Source organism: Megalobrama amblycephala, linkage group LG18, assembly GCF_018812025.1.
Source record: "Megalobrama amblycephala isolate DHTTF-2021 linkage group LG18, ASM1881202v1, whole genome shotgun sequence".
NCBI classification, from domain to species: Eukaryota; Metazoa; Chordata; class Actinopteri; order Cypriniformes; family Xenocyprididae; genus Megalobrama; species Megalobrama amblycephala.
The window spans coordinates 8946011-8966073 of record NC_063061.1 but is presented as its reverse complement, the minus strand read 5'-3'; the positions used below and the strand labels follow the sequence as shown (position 1 = coordinate 8966073).

General features: G+C 35.2%; 1 protein-coding gene across 4 annotated transcripts in view; it reads left to right on the top strand.

Moving 5' to 3' along the window:
- The window catches only part of ebf1b (EBF transcription factor 1b), a 149984-nt gene that overhangs the window by 87441 nt on the left and 42480 nt on the right, over positions 1-20063 (top strand). For all 4 annotated transcript variants that reach the window (XM_048167297.1, XM_048167298.1, XM_048167296.1 and 1 more), the window contains 2 exons: positions 10195-10276; positions 14508-14649. In XM_048167297.1, coding sequence (XP_048023254.1) covers positions 10195-10276; positions 14508-14649 — 224 coding nt within the window. The remainder of the gene's footprint in view (positions 1-10194; positions 10277-14507; positions 14650-20063) is intronic.

Below are 20063 nucleotides of genomic sequence, written 5' to 3'. Positions count from 1 at the left end.
AAACATTAATTTGTTGAGTTCTGTTGACATAATAATATTGATCATTACATCAACTTAATATAGTCTGTAATTTAAACTCAAAATTCTGCATTAATTTGCTTTTTAAAAAAAAAAAAAAAACTTAATGAAATTGTCTTGATAACTTCAGAAATTAGGCAGTGGATTTCTAGTTGCTTTAGGGCTGGATAAGGAGAATAAATGTTGAAATTAAGTGTTCATTTACATGTTTTTAGTGAAGGGAAAGACCTGTTAGTGTTTAATGCTGTTATGTTTGACATTTAAGAGTTTCAGTAATGTTGATTTTTTTTGTGGTTACCATTGTGCTGAAGAGCAGATACATGAAGGTAAACAGTACACTGACTCTATAAGCAATGACTGCGCTAATGCCAGTGACAAGTAATATCTTACTTTTTCATTAAATATACATGTTAAATAAGTCATGTTAGCATGTGCTATAGCTGTTGATTTGAACTGAAATAGATTAATTGGTTCCAGGGCTACAAATCTGGTAGCTGGGGTGACTTAATTTTGAGTAATCAACTTAAAAATTTGTGTTTGTGCTACAAATTAGGTTGTTGTAGCTTGTTGGTGGAACATAAATTCACTCAAACTTAAAAAAATGTTTTAAAAAAAAGCAAGAGGAAAGTCCAAGAGGGCTGTATGTACAAAAATGCTAATGAAATAATCACAAGAGAAAAGGAAAGCAAAGAAAAGAAACAAGAGACTTTCAAAATAAGAGACTAAATAAATTCCAAATGAAAGACTGGAACACGAGACATGAAGACAGAACAAAAATCAACACAACCATTAGCCGAACAAACTCTCTCACTCTCAGTTCGCTTCATTCTTTTTTCCCTCGTCTCCTGCCCTGGTCTAACCCACTACTCAATTCACCTCCCCAGAGAAGACAAACAGACAAAGAAGAGGAGGTATAAAGCCAGTGTTTGTGTGCAAGAAAACAAAAGTAGTAAATCTGCCAGCCCCCAAGGTACGGGACCCTCCCAGCCCTGCTAACCGTTAATCAGTCCTGCCTCTCTGAGTGTGTGCGTGTGTGTTAGCTGGGCTAATGATTTCCCAGCTAGACCACCACACCAGCCCCCCCACGACCCCCTGAGCAAGCCCCCAAAATCAATCTTGCTCTCATGAATTATTGAGTTGTTTGCCTTCAGCCTTTTACAATAGACACTAAAGGAGACCTGTCTCACTCTTTTCCTTTCTCTCTCAGACTATTTTTTTGCCCTCTCTTTTCTCTATTTCTATCATTGGGTTGGTTTGTTGGGGACTCTGTCAAAGAGGTTTCCAGAGGTCAGGTCATCTTTCCTGCCAGGTGAAAGTAAGGACTGTGTGTGTGTGTGTGTGTGCTTTTGACTGAAGAGTCCATTTCCTTTTCGGTCAATGCAAGATGCTGCCTGTAATAAGGATGTCAAAACCAGTACTTTTAAGTAAGCAAGTAAGTGAATGCGGCCATTTGTAAATGGAATGTGCGAGGTTTCCGGTGTCATCCGCTTCAGTTATTTTTAGCTGTGCAAAACATGCTGCTTGATATTGCACAGTGTTTCTTATGATATTATTTGAATGTATTGTCAGAAACACACTGGTTTGTTTACTGCACTTTGTGATTCTTCAAGTTATTTACCTCCACTACAAAATGCTATTTGTATTAAATAGATTCATTAGCTGCTATACACTCTAAAAAATGCTGGGTTAAAAACAACCCAAGTTGGGTTGAAAATGGACAATATCAGCGATTGGGTTGTTTTAACCCAGCGGTTGGGTTAAATGTTTGCCCAACCTGCTAGGCAGTTTTATTTAACCCAACTATTGTTTAAAAATTACAATATGGCTAGCTTAAAATGAACCTGGGTTAAAACAACCCAATTGCTGGGTTTGACCATTTTCAACTCAACCTGGGTTGTTTTTAATTATATATTTAAAAAAAACAACAACAACATTATAATTAAAATAATACTTCCATGTTTTGCATCAAACTACACACCGTCAACATATTAATTAATAATCTACTTGTGTTTCTAGTTCAAGCAGTGATATTAGCTCCAAAGAAAAGATAGTTGAACTTCCAACAAGATGCCTTGTTATAGAATAACAGTGTCTACAACACAGAATATAAGCATGAATATGATCCAGGTGAACCAGTCATCAACTTGATTTCCATATCTCCTGGGACCTCTCGGTTTGATTGACAGCTCTCTGTTCCCACACTGGGGTGAGCAATTACCAGTCCTGCATATTAAGAGTTGCTTGTGTAAAATGATGCTCCCGCGTGATTTTCTCCTTCTGTGTAGTTTATGGGGTCTGTGTTGTATTTATGCATATTTGAAACTGAGAGAGAGAAATTTAATCTATAAACATAATAGCAAATGTTAGCAGTGAGTCAATCCATTGCAGTGATTTAATCATGGCATGATATCATCGTTTGAGTGACATCACATCTGGTAATTGTGGCACACCCTTTTTGAGTCAGAGTACTGGCATTTGAAGGAATAATTTATCCCAAAATGAAATCATCCTCATGTTATTCCAAACCCATATGAATTTCTTCTATGAAACACATGAGGAGACATTACAAGAAATGTTTACACTGCTTTTCCCCACTGAAAGCAATAGCATACAGTGGCTAGGGCTGTCATAAATATGCAAAAAAAAAAAAAAAAAAAAACATCCAAAACATTAAAATATGGCTGGTCAAAATGTATTACACCAGATTTGACGTCATTGACCAATGCTAACCAATGATATTTGATGTAAATGATGTCAGATTTGATTTTGATTTCGACATATCTTCATAAACCACACTGTATGTCAGCGACAATGAGATTTGAGAACTATATGTCATATGGGTTTAAAGAAAATTATGAAAAGTTTCATTTTTTTGTTGAACTAAGCTTTAACATTAATAGTGGAATACTTCTCTATTATTTTATGATGAGATTTTATTAATTAGATGACAGACTATTTAGTAACAAACTAGTTTGTGGCTCAAATATAAAGTATAGGTTCATATGGGTACACTGTTCTGAATTTACGTTAACCAAAAAAAAAAAAAAAAAAGTCAAATAAAACATAACCCCTCTTTTTTTTATTACATAAACATACACACACACACACACACACACACACACACACACACACACACACACACACACACACACACACACACACAAGAATATGCCTAGTTTTTCTCTTGGCATTATAGTATTGACAGTGGTATCATGTGACTGCTGCTGTCAGCATTGAACTCTCACCACTACATCAGCAGCCAATTCTACAGTATTCAACTAAATTATTGATCCGTCATGTTTAAGTATATTTTTCAGGTTTGATTTCAAATAGCATGTCCTTTGTGTACATATTCCAGTGCTGTAAAATGAAATGATGTGTGTAAATGCTTATATTTACACTTAATGCAGGCTATAACTGCTTTATTACTATGTTATAAATGTGTAATGACACAACTCAAAATCTCTTTGTAGAGATTTGGGCAATTGTGAAAGCGATAATTTAAAGTATGCAGATGTGAATAGTTCGAGAGGCTGAGAGAGATAGAGACCAAGCAAGTGAGTTCAAGGAGAGAGAGAGAAACCCAACAAATACAAAGAAAGTGGATAGGGAAGCCCCCCCTTTCTCAATCTCTCTCTCTCTCTCTCTCTCTCTCCCTCTCTTTCTGATTCACTTGGAAGTGTGCGTTAGCCCTCATAAAATATTAATGTTGGTTGTGCTCAGAGCCATAATTGCCATCTCAGCCCGTGAATAATTTATGCTGCTGTGCTGTTCACATGGGCTCATTTACTCTTGGTGTGGCTCGCACCATACAGAAATATGGCACAGGCAACTATGGCCGCTGCTTTGCATTTAGCAACCAAATTAGATTACCTCACGCAAAAGCCTCTCACTTCTCCTCTTTCATCACGATATCAGCCCTCCTGAATTTTAGGAAATGCAAAAACCTGCTTCTTCACCGCCAACTACTTGTAATCTAGTTTAAGCAGGCGCTAAATGCGCTAAAATATAGTGCTGTGAGTATTTAAATTATTCAATTGTGATTCTTTTCAGCATATTCTCCTTCTCTGTGAATTTTTGTTAATTAAATTCACAATACTACCACTTTGCTCTGTTTTTTTTTTTTTAAATCAAAAAGTTTGAATTTAGTTTAAAACGTGTTTATATTTATTGGTTTATTGATCATGGCAGCTGCAGAGTGATATAATATAATATAATATAATATAATATAATTAGTGCTCTCAAAATTAGCGCATTAACATGCAATTAATTTTTTCCAGTTTAATGCATTATGGCTGGCATTGATCATGCTCTTATTCACGCAAATGCTTTTAAACTATTCAAGCGCCACATGAAAAACAAGAACGTGCTGTAGTGCGCTAGTATCAGGTTCTCTTTCGCGCTTGAGCAAACAATAACGAACAGAATTATGTCAGAATGCCAGTTTTGTCGAGTATCCTTAGTCTTAAATGAGTTAAGTAAGGACTTAAATGAACAAAGTGTTGTGATAAAATAAGATGCGCATCAGATCCGTGTCATGTTCAGCAGCGACAGCTCTTAAAGTGACAGCAGCCTAATAAACCAGTTGCTGTGATGTCTGTCATTAATGTTAATCTAAGAACAAAGGTAACAGAGAAAATTGTAGCTTTAATAAGTATTAATCTATGTTTCATTTAGAATTTATGCAGTGAAGACTGTAAAATGTTTGATAACTTTATTCATTTTCTAGGTAAGAAGGCCACAGGTAAATATGGCATTTATTGTAATGGGTTTATGTGAAGATTGTTTTAAGTTCACTTAAATTTAAAGTTTTTATTTTTTAAGGCTAATAAATGTTGAAATTAATAGCTTTCAGTTATACTGTAATGTTGAATTTTTCTACATTAATTTGGAGATTAACTATCAAATTATTACAATATGAAATATTTTAAAAAATCTTAAAAACTTGCCATTAATTACAGAAAAATGTGTGATTAATTAGTTATTGTTTTTAATCGATTGACAGCACTAAATATAATATAATATAATATAATATATTTTAATAATATTTAATAGTATATTTTTAATAATATAATTTTACACAAGACATAAAATATAGATGGGATAGACATTGATTTTGACTAAAGGAATTCATTTTTATGTTTTTATTACTATTTAAAAATGGAAGTTTGAAATTAGTTTGAGAGAGATATTTACATTTATTAATCTATTGATCATGACACATGCACTTGATTAAATGATTCTCAAATGACTGATAATATAATATAATATAATAACAATATAACAATCTTCATTTCCTACAGTAGACAAATGCAATGCAGATTGTATCGAAATTGGATTCGAGTAAAATAATTCATGACTAGTTGTTTGCTTTGTCACACTTTTTATCTATACTTTTGTGTGAGAGTTTGTTCATTTTGTGGAGTTGACCTATAACCTGAACTAACCTTGTCTTTTTTAAATACAATGCACTTATTATGTACATACATGTTTTACATTGTCCTTATATTAAAAAAAAAAAAAAAAAAAACCTGCATGTAATTACATCTGTAATTAATTTCTGTAATTACATTTATAATTACACTGTTGACCCATCCCTTACACCTTAACCTACCCTTAAACCTACCCATATCACCAAACCTGTCCTTAACCTTACTCGTGTCCCACCTCAATAGCAGCAAAAGTGTTTTGCAATACAATATGAACACAATATGTGCATTGTAGTTATTTTTTTATGTAAGTACATAGTAGTTAAAGGCCACTTAAGTGGGACCAAAAAAAGTTTTTTTTTTGTTTTTTTGTTTTAATAAATAAATAAGCATACAAATCTGAAGTTTATTTGCATTAATGTATTTCTAAACAAATTAATAGATCTAGGCAACAAAATGTGCAGACGTTTGTGGGCCCACTAATATACAAAAAAAGACCCTGAATAAAAATTGAGGAACTGCTTCATTCTCATTCAATTTTCCCCCTCACTCCATTAAGGACATTTGTTTTATTTGGTGTATCCTCCTGTTTTTCCTCATGGATTCATCAGCAGTGATGTATTGTGATCTGCAGTGTTACAGAAAGGTCACAGGTGTCTCACTGTTAGCTTGTGTAAGTAAGTACGGCTCCAGACTCAACCCCTCTAGTAATTGGCCTTCATTGGAGTGCCCTTAACTGAAGACGACAGCAAGGTCCTTTCAATTATAGAACTGTAGGATGACTGTGAGTGAGTGTGTGTTCATGAGATGATCCACACACACCTCAGTGCTCTTCGCTTTATATCTGGGCTTGTCGGGCAACATTAGGTCAAAAGTATTAAGCAGACTCCTGATATTAACCTGGCACATATCACAATGGATATACACACAAACGAACATCTGCTGTAACACTTAATAAAAGAATGCCATCCGCTAACAAATGCTACTAGAGATTTACTCAGAACTACCTTCCCTTTTAATTAATTATGCACAAATTATGCATTCTTCTTGACAATTTCGATTGATTTCAGTCTTATGATATTAGAATGTTGCTATGCTAACTGTGCAACTTCAATAACTTTAATAAGCATAGAAAATCACAGGCGAATCTCAACATAACACCGACTGTTACGTAACAGTCGGGATCATTAATATGTACGCCCCCAATATTTGCATATGCCAGCTCATGTTCAAGGCATTAGACAAGGGCAGCCAGTATTAATGTCTGGATGTGCACAGCTGAATCATCAGACTAGGTAAGCAAGCAAGAACAATAGCGAAAAATGGCTGACATGATCCATATTTTTAGTGATATTTGTAAATGTTTCGTTAGCATGTTGCTAATGTACTGTTAAATGTGGTTAAAGTTACCATCGTTTCTTACTGTTTTCACGGAGACAAGACGATCGTTATTTTCATTTTTAAACACTTGCAGTCTGTATAATTTATACACATCTTCATTCTTTATAAATCTCTCCAACAGTATGTAATGTTAGCTTTAGCCATGGAGCACCATCAAACTCATTCAGAATCAAATGTAAACATCCAAATAAATACCATACTTACATGATTAGACATGTTGTATGACGAACACTTTGTAAAGATCCATTTGAGGGTTATATTAGCTGTGTGAACTTTGTTTATGCTGTTAAAGGCAAGCACGAGCTCCGGGGGAGGGGAGCACGAGATTTAAAGGGGCCGCAGCCTGAATCGGCGCATATTTAATGATACCCCAAAATAGGCAGTTAAAAAAATTTATAAAAACAAATCTATGGGGTATTTTGAGCTGAAACTTCACAGACACATTCAGGGGACATCTTAGACTTATATTACATCTTTTGAAAAGACGTTCTACGGCACCTTTAAAGGTTTTTACTGAGGGATTTTGGATATCACTTTTTATCACTCCATTTATCAGAAAATACTGCCAACAGCCAAAAAAAAAAAAAAACTTTCACCATGTTTTTAGGAATAAAATGTTCAGGCAAATGATATATGAACAAACCTGTCTATTAAAACCCTTCAATTTAGGAATAAAACAGAAAAGTTTGGTGTATGTGAAGTGGAGATTTCTCAAGACTCATAAGAAAACTCAAGGAATATGTATTGTTACTTTAAATCTACTAGCGCAACTAGATAAAATGCAATAAATTAAAGACTAAAAGTGTATTTTTGGATATTTTCTTTCCAAACAACACCTCATGAAAAGCCGAATAGCCCAACATCTCAAATTTTAACAATGTTTTTGCCTGTAGTGTTTTGCCTTAATAAACTAAACTATTTTAATTGATACTTTTCAGTATTGAATGAATTATGAGCATATTTTTTCACAGTGCCTTCTGGGATTGCCTTCCATGTGAAGGATAAATGCAATTCTGCCTTCAAATTTGGCTAAAATTAAGAATCTTAGGAGGCAGCATAATTAAGTTACCAAGCTTTTGGAACAGCCTTTGTGTTGCGATGATGCTTTTGGAACAGAGCAATCGTGGGTGTGTTTGAACAAGTTATAGAAAGAATAGCTGATTCATTATATAACATTCAGTGTCATATTGACAAAGGAGACAGACAGAATTGCAAACAAAGAGGCAAGATAGAGAAATACACGAGAAAAAAAGGTCCTGACAGACGGGTATGTGCCATGGCATTATCCAGTTAGACACACACACTGTTCCTGTGCCAGTCAGAGCAGCTGGTATTGTGCTGTTATAGCTCTAATGCCAGTCTGTGAGTGAAGGGTTTGTGATAGTGCCCATGAATGTGCCCGCTTTCTGCTTACCATGATTATGAGAGAGACAGACATATTTTTCTGTTTGGATGGGAGTCTGCATGTGTGTCTTTGAATCGACGATCTGTCTTAGCAGCGTTTCCCTGTGCGACAGATGGACGCTCCGCATTTCAGCACACTGCCTGTTGCTGTGTGTGTTTGTCTGTGCATTTGTTTGTGCTACTGAACTTTTAGGATGTGTAAAAACTCATACACAAAAAAATGTTCTCTGATGGTTAAGTTCAAAAACTTTTATTTTTATTTTTTGAAGAACCTTTTTTTGTAGTATAAGGTTATTTAGACATTGAAATGTTTGATATCATGTGGTGTAACCATGAATTAAGGAGTAATAACGTATTCCCTTACAGCTTGAATATTCAATAATGTTTTTAAAGGGGTGGTTGATTCACTTTTTTAACTTTAGTTAGTGTGTAATCTTGCTGTTGGAGCATAAACAACATCTGCAAAGTTACGACACTCAAAGTTCAATGCCAAGGGAGATATTTTCTTTTAAAGAATTCTCTTTTTAAGGACTACAACAAACGGCTGATAGGGATTACAACGGGCTTCTTCCTAAAATACACATAAACCCCGCCCCTGAGAACACGCAACAAAGGGGGTGAGGCCATGTTGGGGAAGAGTTGTTGTAGTAGAGTGTTGTTACCATACCGTCATTTTACACCGGACTGCTTCACAAACGAGGGTCAATTCAATGCTGGATTTGCTCAAAAGATTAACATGACGGCACATGCTAGTCGATGAGTTGAATCAACTCCACAGCAACTACATAAATTTATCCACTAACCATTCAGAAATGTCCAGATGAAAAGTTGTAACTTCTTCCTGAGTCTCTCCATCAGTGTCCGACTCCGGTTTGAACAATTTAAGGCTGAACACCGTTACTGACAATCCTTTTTTTTTGCTCACACCCAAATAGGGGCAAATTTTACAAGCTACAATAAATGATCTGTGGAGTATTTTGAGCTGAAACTTCACAGACACATTCTGGGGACACCAGAGACTTATATTACATCTTGTAAAAGGGGCATTATAGGTCCCCTTTAAATATATTTTTTAAGTTAAAGGTTTTTTTTTTATTATTTGTTTAGAAATATAATGAATTACTCATTTAAAAATATCACATTTTTCAGGAGACGCACCACATGACATTTTACAACCTGAACCAATGTTACCTTGTCGTAAAGAGGTCAAATTATTTGGTATTTTAAGATACTTTTTGACCTTGACACACAGTCATGAGTGTCTTCAGGGATCCTCTCTTAGATATGTTTTTCTGTGTCACATTAGTTGCACCACATGACGTTTTTTTAATGCTTTTATTAAACGGAGTGTCTAAGTATAAATAGCCTGTCTTGTTTGCAAAGGCTATTTACACTAACTCCGCTCACCAATGTCTGGTTGATGAACACAAGATGAAAAAAGATGCACGCCACTCAACGTCTGCAGTGGGTCTGCAGTGGGTGATGCACTTTTCCCATCACAATTCAGATTGGAAAGACATTCATTTTCAATAAAAATGAAGAAAATGTTTGAAAAGTGTTTGATAATAAAGTATTCATTGGGTAGGGTTAGGGGTAGGGGACTTTCTCACACCAGTTCCTGTTTCAACAAGAAATACATCAACATATAAGAAAATTGCACTCATCAAACTATCTGACAGGATCTTTAAAGCACCAGTACATAGATGTTTTCTTAAGAACTAGAATCAAAGGATCTTTGTGGAACTTACAAAGGTTCTCCTGTGTCATCAGGAGATTACACTGGATCTGTCTAATTTCACTGTCAGAGGTTTGGTAAACTGGAGACCTCATCAGCTGGCCAATTTATGGTGTTTAAATGTCTTTCTATTCTGTATTAGTGTTTCAGAACATTCAATGGATTCCTTCAGGCCACAGCTAACCAATCATTTCTGTTCATTTGCAGGTTTTTTCTCAAGTTTTTCCTGAAATGCAATCAGAACTGCCTGAAGAATGCAGGAAATCCACGGGACATGCGACGTTTTCAGGTAAACCGTTTATCTTTTAACCTTTTCATTCATTCGTCTGTTAATAATGCGCACTTTCCAACCACCCACCCTTTCAACTCGCTATTTCCAAACCTCAGTGGCTGTTTTTGCCGATCTGGTCTGGTCCTGTTTTATAGTGTTTTTGTATATCTTTTGATCAGTGTGAATTATTTAGAATAATTGCACCCACATTTATTTAGCTTTTTATGTTTGAGTATATTTTGTATTCCTTTCTCTGCATGTAGTTTTAAACTCTTCAGCATTTGATGGTGTTAAAAATCTGGCACCGAGTCTGTAAACACACTCTGCATAATTGCACAATAGTGTCACTCACACAGCACGCGTGTGTTTGAGTGTGAGACATTGAGTAAATAACCTATCACTGCTTTGCAAGAAACACAAGACCTTGAGCTCCAGTCATTCATTGGTATGTGACCCTTGCTGCTTTCACAAGCACTCTCACACACGCACACACTTTCGCTGTCTCCTGCTACTGCCTGTTAATTAGGTCTTCACACTGTTCCTACACCCATCAGACAACTGGATCTGTAAAAATGACCTTAATTTTCTTATTAATCAGATTCTGAATCTCTGAACTTATTGTGCACACTTCATCTCTACACAAAAAATGGAATGAAATGAATTGAAATGCATCTGAAATTAATGTTCTTTTCCTGATGATGTAACCAAGGCCATGTGGGCGGGGAAAACATATGTTGACCAATAATATCAAAGACAACCTAATCAAAGCCTATTGGATGAAATAAAGCCCCACCCTACATTATTTCACATCGAATAATCTGTTCCTCCTGAAATTGTCACATTTTGGTGTTTTTTTTTTTGTTTTGATTTGTTTTTTAACTTTTAAGTTTTTTAAGCTCATTGTTGCCTCATTCATTCACTTTTTATACACTTTGTTATGAGAATGTAAAAAGAATAACATTGTTATGTAAAGTCTATATTTGTGCAATATATTCTAATATAATATTCTACAAAATTCAAGGACTGACTTCTTGAACTTCATTGATTTGAAATATTTTCTATATTTATCTTATAATAATTTGAAAATAAAATAAAAGTTAAGTATGACATAATTTAAATGTAAGTGAAATGGTAAATCATACCAAAGTAATTGTCATCATTATTTAAGGAGTAATTCTGCTTCCAAAATATTGGCCTGTTTTGGATCAGTATTGTGTTGATGTAGGATATTATCTCAGCAGCTGTCTGTATAGTTCTGTCAATAAACGAATCATCAGCACTCTACGAGCGAAACTCAGAGTGATTGTGTAATTAGCAGCAGAACGCAGTCATTTTTTTTCGCAGCAAGCGTGCAAGAATGCACGAGAGAGACTTTCCATCACACACACAATGTGATGTTGTAGTGCTGTGCTGTTTCTTTTAAAACTCCCAAATAGAAACAAATGAGAGACATACTGACATACAGTAGGGGAACAGAGATGTACATTTAAAGTGTTTTGCGTAGCTTAAATGGACTGGTCCGATGTAGTATTGAAAGTGGTAAATATATGAGCTCAGATTGAAATTTTAGAGGAGGAACTTGTGATTACTACATTGTAAACCTGAATAAGTTGGGCTAATAAACAAAAAATGAGGTAATCAGTTACATTGATGTTCCCAATTTTAATTAAGCAGAACTATCAAGTTCTGAGTTTGTAGTACTCATGCATGTTAATTGCTCTTAACTTGAAGTACTGAGTTAGCTAACTCATACATTTTGATAGCAATTAACAAAAGATTAATTAACTTTTTTATTTTGAGTTCTTGCAAATCAAACTATTTACTTCACTGTCATTTATTTCACTGTAAATAACAGTGAAGTAAATAATAAAGTAACAAAAGGTGCGTCCCAATTCGCGTACTTATGCACTATTCTATGACGTTTTTAATTATAAATAGTGCGTTCACACTGAAAATTCCAAAAAGAAAAAGTGCACTTTAAATACCCGGATGATGCACTAAATTAACGGAAAAAACGAAGTGTGGAATGTTGGACACTTCATGCACTCAACTGTCGCAGCTTTAATTACGTAGTGGAGGGGAAGGGAGGATCGGACTCCATTGTTAAATGACAAAATAACCGTATATAATTCACGCACTACATGAATGAGTACATAGTGCACAAGTACATAGTGTAAAAGTGCATAGTGTATAGTGCGTCATTTGGGACGCAACTAAAGTTATTTACTTCACTGTAAAACCTAATAATCTTGAATGATCAAGATTTTTATTTTGTACTCATTCATGTTTATTGTTCTTAACTTGAAATATTTGAGTACACTAATTTATACATTTGACTTAAAATGATCTTGTTATCTCAATGTAAATATTTTACTAGCTATTACAAACTAATTCAGAAAAATGCCAACTTGCTAATTTGCTAGCATGTTAACAATAGCATGATATAGCACTTACTGAATGAGTACAGCAACTTAAAACATGTAACATACCTGCTCTCAAACCAAGCACCAAGCACCACTTGTCACCATGATGGTAACTCTCCAAAAGCCCACGTTAACAGAAACTTTGAAATTAGCATAACAAAACATTAATCACTACTAAATCTCCCTTACCATTAATCTTGCACAAATAACATTATATAACACTTAATTTTAGCATTTACTCTCCCTTCCGTGTGCCATGGGCAAAGCATGCTGGGAAATAGAAAGCCCAGCCCAGTTAGTCTTAATTAAAAGAAACGAGTTCATACAAGTCAAAACAATGAAAGAGTTCAGTTTACTTGAAATATGTCAGTGCTGTGAACTCAAAAGAAAAAAAAAAGGTTTTAAATACTCATAAGTTAATTTAACTGAACTAATTTGTTTAATTTATGTTTGTTCCACTCAAACCGATTATTTTGAGCGTTAGGGTTTACAGTGCTTTTCTCAGAAGAAAAATCTGAGAATCAATTAAGCAAGAAATCACCAGCGATAGTGAGCGATAAAGACGCGGCGAGAGGAAGAGAATATAACAAGAGTGTGTATGATTAGCCACATCCCTCAGAGACTTCCTCGCCAAGTCCTTTCTTTTTTGAAGAGGCAGAATTTCCACTCAAAGCTCAACAGCAATTGAAATAAGAGGCTCTACGTGAGGTACCAGGGGTCCTCTGTGGCTTAAGAGGGCCTGTTTGTGCCACTCATCACAGCAACCTCAAACACTTATTACCTTCTTGCCATTGTCTCAGGGCGCTCGAGTGCTGCCCGCTTTTTAATTGAATTAATCCGAGCCAACCTCTATCAGCAATCAATCGGAGAGAGCAGGGCATTGTGGGATAGGCAGAGAGGTGTATTTGTATGCGGTGTTAATTAGTGTACAGCATGGAAATTATTAAAGACTACGAGTGCTTTAATCGAGGCGCCGCTGGTGATGTGCTTCAGTTCCGGTTGATGCCGCTAGTGCCGCAGAAATTACACACTTTTTTGTCACACTGAAAAAAAAATGGTGAATAGGATTTACTTTGAAACCATTTAAAGGGTTAGTTCACCCAAAAATGAAAATTATGTCATTTATTACTCACCCTCATGTCGTTCCACACCCGTAAGACCTTCATTCATCTTCGGAACACAAATTAAGATGTTTTTGATGAAATCCAATGGCTCAGTGAGACATCTATTCCCAGCAAGTTCATTTTCAGATGCCCAGAAAGGAACTAAAAACATATTTAAAACAGTTCATATGAGTACAGTGGTTCTAACTTAATATTATTAAGTGACGAGAATACGAGAATCAGTGGTTCAGAGCGCCAAAATCACGTGATTTCAGCAGTTTGGCTGTTTGACACGCGATCCGAATCACTGATCCGAAACAAAAGATTCGGAGCAGTGTTTTGAAATCGCCCATCACTAGATATTGTTGAAAAGTCGTTATTTTTTTTGTTTGTTTTTTTTGTGCACAAAAAATATTCTCGTCACTTTATAATATTAAGTTAGAACCACTGAACTCACATGAACTGTTTTAAATATGTTTTTAACATTTAAATTTAAATTAAATATTTAAATAGTTCCTTTCTGGGCACTGAAAGTGTAAATTAACTTGCTGAGAATAGAGGCCTCACTGAGCCAATGGATTTCATCAAAATTATCTTAATTTGTGTTCCTAAGATGAACAAAGGTCTTACGGGTATACAACGACATGACGGTGGGTAATAAATTACATTATTTTCATTTTTTGGGTGAACTAACCCTTTAAGCGCTCTGCTCTTCCTTTATAGGTGGTTGTGTCGACAACAGTGAGCGTAGAAGGACACGTTCTGGCTGTTTCAGACAACATGTTTGTGCACAACAACTCCAAACATGGCAGAAGAGCTCGGCGACTGGACCCGTCAGAGGGGACGCCGTCATATCTAGAGCACGGTGAGTTACTGCGGATTTAGCACAGGCAGTTTAGCAGATAATTATGATTGTATATTCTAAAGTGTTTAAATGAATCAGTTCATTCGGAAAGTTCATTTTAATTAACTGATTCAAAATACTTAGTCCTTTTTTTTGCCTCTTCATCCCAGTTGGTTTGCAACAGGAAATAAATTAAGAAATAGCATCAGACAGAGTGAGATGAGGTTGGTTTGTGTATGTACAAGGGACCGTGACGGATCATGTTCATTCACACTGTGTTGAAATATGCAGTAAGTCTCTGCAAGCTTTTGACAATAGCCACACACAAGACTACATATTATTAATAGTGTGTTGATACAAAATTTTAAACTCCATCCAGTACATGTGAATGAGTTGGTGAGAGAGATAACGTTTAGCTGTCGGAGTCATCCGTGAGCTTTGGCCCTTTAAGTCACTTCTCCAGTGATGCGGAGAGAGTAAAAGATGAAGCAGAGATTAATTAAAGCACTAACCTGTGCCCTCCCTCATTCCTTTAACCCATCCCTCCATCTGCAGAAATGACTATGGCAGTGTTTAATTGAATACAGAGGATAAGAATTTTGCATAACGTTATGGCGAGAAAATGGAAACAGGCAGTGTGTTATAACTTCTGCATACATTGATTGATTTGGAAGAAACTTCAGCTGCATGTTTGTTGTAGGAGGCCGATCACATGGATGTTATTATTGTGATTCAAACTCATAGCGCCACCAACTGACATCAGGAAGTGTATCACTTTCAAAAATGCTTTGAAATCACCCTCTTATTTTTTTATACCCGATTTGCTTCAAACCTCAACAGTATAATGTCAAAACATGGTAGATGTAGACCTGTGAAAGGATTCTTGATATCTTAAATACTGTTTCCATGGCAACATGTCAAATTTTAATGATCTTTTTGGGAGGTTTTGAGACTCTTGTCATGCTTCAAATTGCATGAAACTCAATACACACATCAGAGATGTCATCCGATACATTAAATCCAAATGCACAGATTTTTAAGTATGAGGCAGAACCATGGTAATACCATAGTACTAAATGATTAGCATATTCGGTAGCACTTTATTTTACAGCCCTGTTCCCCATGTACTGTACATATGTACTTATTATAGAAATTACAAAAAGTGGGTAATAACTAGGTACTAACCTTGAACCTACCCCTAAACCTAAAATTAACCCATGTAGTTACCTTATATAGGTATGTATATTACTTAAGTATTCATAAGTACACATACTGTAAAATAAAGGGTTAAACTTAATTTTAAGGTGTAAAATTTAAATTATAATTAAGTACTGAGTAATATTAAGTAACTACTATAGTTACTATAGGGTTAGTATTAGTGTTCGGTTTGGTTTAGGGTTAGTTGCATGTAATTATGCATAATTTATTACTACAGTAACTGCATGTAACATATGTAACAATGATACTGTAAAATAAGGTGTTACCAGATAAATACTGCATACTTCTAAGACTGCATACATTAACCGTTTCTTATGTGTAGAATTGACTCCAATATAGTTTGTTAACACGTTGCTAAGCTAACAGCATAATTCCCCTGTAAGTATAGAAATACACAACACATGAATACTGGATAAATACCGGATCTTGAACAATTTCATCACCTTGCAGTATTTATTCATTTATAATCAGTATGTCTTCATCTTTTTGCCATCTTTGATGAATCCTTGCAAACTGCTTTAAGCTAAGAGAAGTTTAGCTTTAGCACACGTGGTACATTTCCATGCTTGTCAGTGAACATCTGAAATCGCCCTCTCTCTTTCACTATTCCCTACATTACTTCACTCATATAGTCCACTGAATGAGTAAATGAAGATGAGTAAGAGAATTTGGACATTGCTGTTGAGTGTACATTGGCTGTGCACTCATTATCGCATTATGGGAACAGAATAGTAAGTGCACTCGAAATAGCCCACTGTGGACAACACAAGTGGCTGCAAAATACAAACAGATGATCATTGGTCTCCTCTGTGTTTGGTCCATCGCTCAAATGTTTATTTTGTCCTTGGCTACTTCCTGTTGACAGATGTGGCAAAAGCATATTGTTATTACTGAAAAATGTATGCTTGTGAGCGAACATTCCTTTTGATATCCTGCTGACGTAATGCAGCAGAAAATCCTGCTTTTGACACTACATCCATCACAATGGATTACTGATGACTGACATTTTGCTTAAATAATGTTTGACAAAAATTGTCTCAGAAATGTCATTTCTAACTCATTCTCTTGAAAATAAAAAGCCATTTTTAATGGCTCTTAAAAAGCAGGATGCAGTCTTTCCCTCAAAAGGGTGTTTGTATTGGATTATTGTCTTGGATTGGTGGAGTTTAGCTTTAGCGTTAGCGTTAGCATTCCCAGAGCCCATCTGTGCAAGACCAAGCCCACGTTGACATGCTTTACAAAGATGCTTGAAGTATTTATCTAGACGTCCGACCAATCCAATCAGTGTCCCATTTAGCCTGTCAAGGATTTAGATGTCCAGGGAAATTTGTTGGATCTGGATGGAAGAACAGAACATATGATGTGGTGATTTACGGTCGTGGATGAATATGGTGTGATAAGCTGTGATGGTCTCTTGGGGTCTGTGGCCGCGTGTTGGCGGCGTCAATCGCTATCAGGAGGTCTGTTTGCATTTGGATGAAAGACAGAAAGTACAGATTTACAGTTTGTACTGACAGTAAGCCTCTGTTTTTTATTATTATTTTGGTTAGGGTTTCAGTTTATTGCATTTCAGATGGATATTCTCAGAACATCAGTTCAAACTTTAAATAGTGGTGCTTGTTAAGGTTTTTGTTTGCTTGTTTGGCGGGTTATAAAATGCCTGAGAAGAATCCCACAGCCCATTGTGTCTGGGTTTTTTTTACTCTACTGCGTGCAGCTCCTATTATTTAGTGGTATATGGTTAATAAAGGTGGTGCAGATTGAATTATTACGAGAGAAGGGATGATATTAATTGTGGTTATCATGGTTGAGATTCTAATGGGCCCTGAAATGCAGTGAGAATGAACTCAACGGGGGCAACATCGACAACAACTGGCTGGATGTATTTATCTCCTGGAGCTGTAGGTTGGTGTGTGACCCCAAATACTCCAGCCTGCAGCATTAAATGAGTTTATAAGAAAGGGAAAGCAGGAAAAATGGCTCAGCTGAATGCATCCCAGCGGAAGACGGTCTCTCTGTCCCAGAGCACCAAGCACAAACCCTAGGGACACGATAAGGGGATGCAATCTGTCCATGGTGTGCACCAATGTGTATGTGTGTGCTACATACCTCATGTGGGCAGTGATTTTATATTCACTGTTTTGTTTCTGTGTTTGTCCATAAAGATTTCAGTTTCGGCTTTTAGCGTGTTATTAATCAAATTGGATTTATTTTGATTTCTTCTACTGTATTGACTTGTCAGATAAACAAATAAAAAAAAATATTTCTATAGCCAAGCTCCACCAGTTGAGCTACAGGAACTATTGTTTATAATTATTGCTGTAATGAATATTATTAATATTAATCATTCAGATTGGTAATAGGGTCATTCCTGTTATGCAGTGCCTGTAAAATTAATCTTGTTTGAGTGATTTATTACATTACCACGCCAACTTGAAACAACTTTTACCATTTTGGGAATTTTTATAAATAATCTAGTACTGATTTCTGTAGTTTTATCAAACGGGCGTGGGATGTTTTAGAGCAGGGGTATTCAATTAAAGAGAGGTCCGGTCTCTAAATTTCCTTCCCAGCGGAGGTCCGGACAATACTTTTTTGAAACAGTAATGCATTTCCAACTTTTGTTTTGTTTAATTAAGACTAGCAGAGTGGAAAGTGAAATTGACAACAGATTACCAACTTGACAATATTTCAAATAAAAAATTTAGTTTGAAACACTTCAGAAAGTAGTGAAATGATTTTGAAATTAACCCCATATTCTCCTAAATGTTTTATTGTAATTTTACAAAGTAAAATTGTAAATTTAGTATTTCATCCAATATATTAAGACATTAAGGGACATGTACTGCATAACAGAAATGAGCTAATATTTATCTGCTTAATTGTAACTGTTTTTGTGCTGTATTGTGTCTATCAAAGTGTAATTACTCAAAAGTGTGTTGCCCTGTGTTCGTACCTCTGTCTTTTGCTTTTTTGTTTTGTGTGCGAGACTTTTTACATTGCAAATTAAACGTGTGTGTGTGTGTGTGTATGTGTCGGAGCAGCATGGTGAGCAGATGGCTTAGAGAAAGCCACAGAAAGTTTAATCCTATCAGATGGATTCATGCGTCTCCATCTGCTTAATCCAGCTACCATTTCAGCCTCCGCCAAAAACCTCCACTCACGCCAAGATTACCGCCACAGATTGCACCTCATCTTCCCTACTTTACCACCCCACTAAACGCCAAAGTGTGTGCGCATGTGTCTCATTTCACCCTCCAGGTCTGGATTTTTTTCCCCTTTCCAACATCTGACTTAAGCGTGACATGTAAAAAGAGAAGATTAACATGTGTTTACAGAACACGAGAAGTTGTTCTTTTCAGTAATCTAAAGCTGCTTGTGATTAGGATTTAGGGATGTTTTTCAAATTACAAAAGGGAAAAAATATAAATATTGGCCACAGATTAAGCTTTTGGCCTTTGAGCTTTTAAATATGATAGCTTTTTGGAATCTAATAACCAAATGATTGATATTTCAAAAATGTGTCAGCAATCCTTTGTATATGAGAGTCTAGATGTAGATGTTTTTTTTTTTTTTTAAGATTTAAAAGAACTTTACTCAATTAATTATTTTCTAAATTTCAAATAACTGACATTTATTACTTTAAAAGATATATTTACATGGTGCTTAACAAATATTAGTTGATGTTGGTTATTAAAAACACTGTGTAATCACACACAATAATAATAATAGCTACTTTTTAAAACACTATTGATATTATTATAGATAATTATAGTAATGATATTATTATCATATCCATGAATTATTGTGGAAACTGGAAAATAAATGAAAATGTATGGAAATATTTCCAAATATTTGAACACCGTTAAATTCCATAAATAAGTTCCACACATCCCTGGCCATGTTCATTTAATAAGAAATAATATTTAGGCTAGTCTGAGTAAAAATTAGGGTTGCAAAGGGGTGAAAACTTTCCGGAAACTTTCCACATTAACTTAACCTGTGGAATTTTGGAAATATTCCAATTTGAAAACTTAGCACGAATTTACGAGAATTAATTTGGAAATTTTGGGAGATTTATATACATTTTATACAAATTTATATAAAATGTATCATACACAAACATATATAAATATTTTGTTTGGTCATAATAACATGAAATAGTGTAGTTATTTCTTTTTTTGCATCCACTTAGTTCTAATTTAGTAAATATGTAA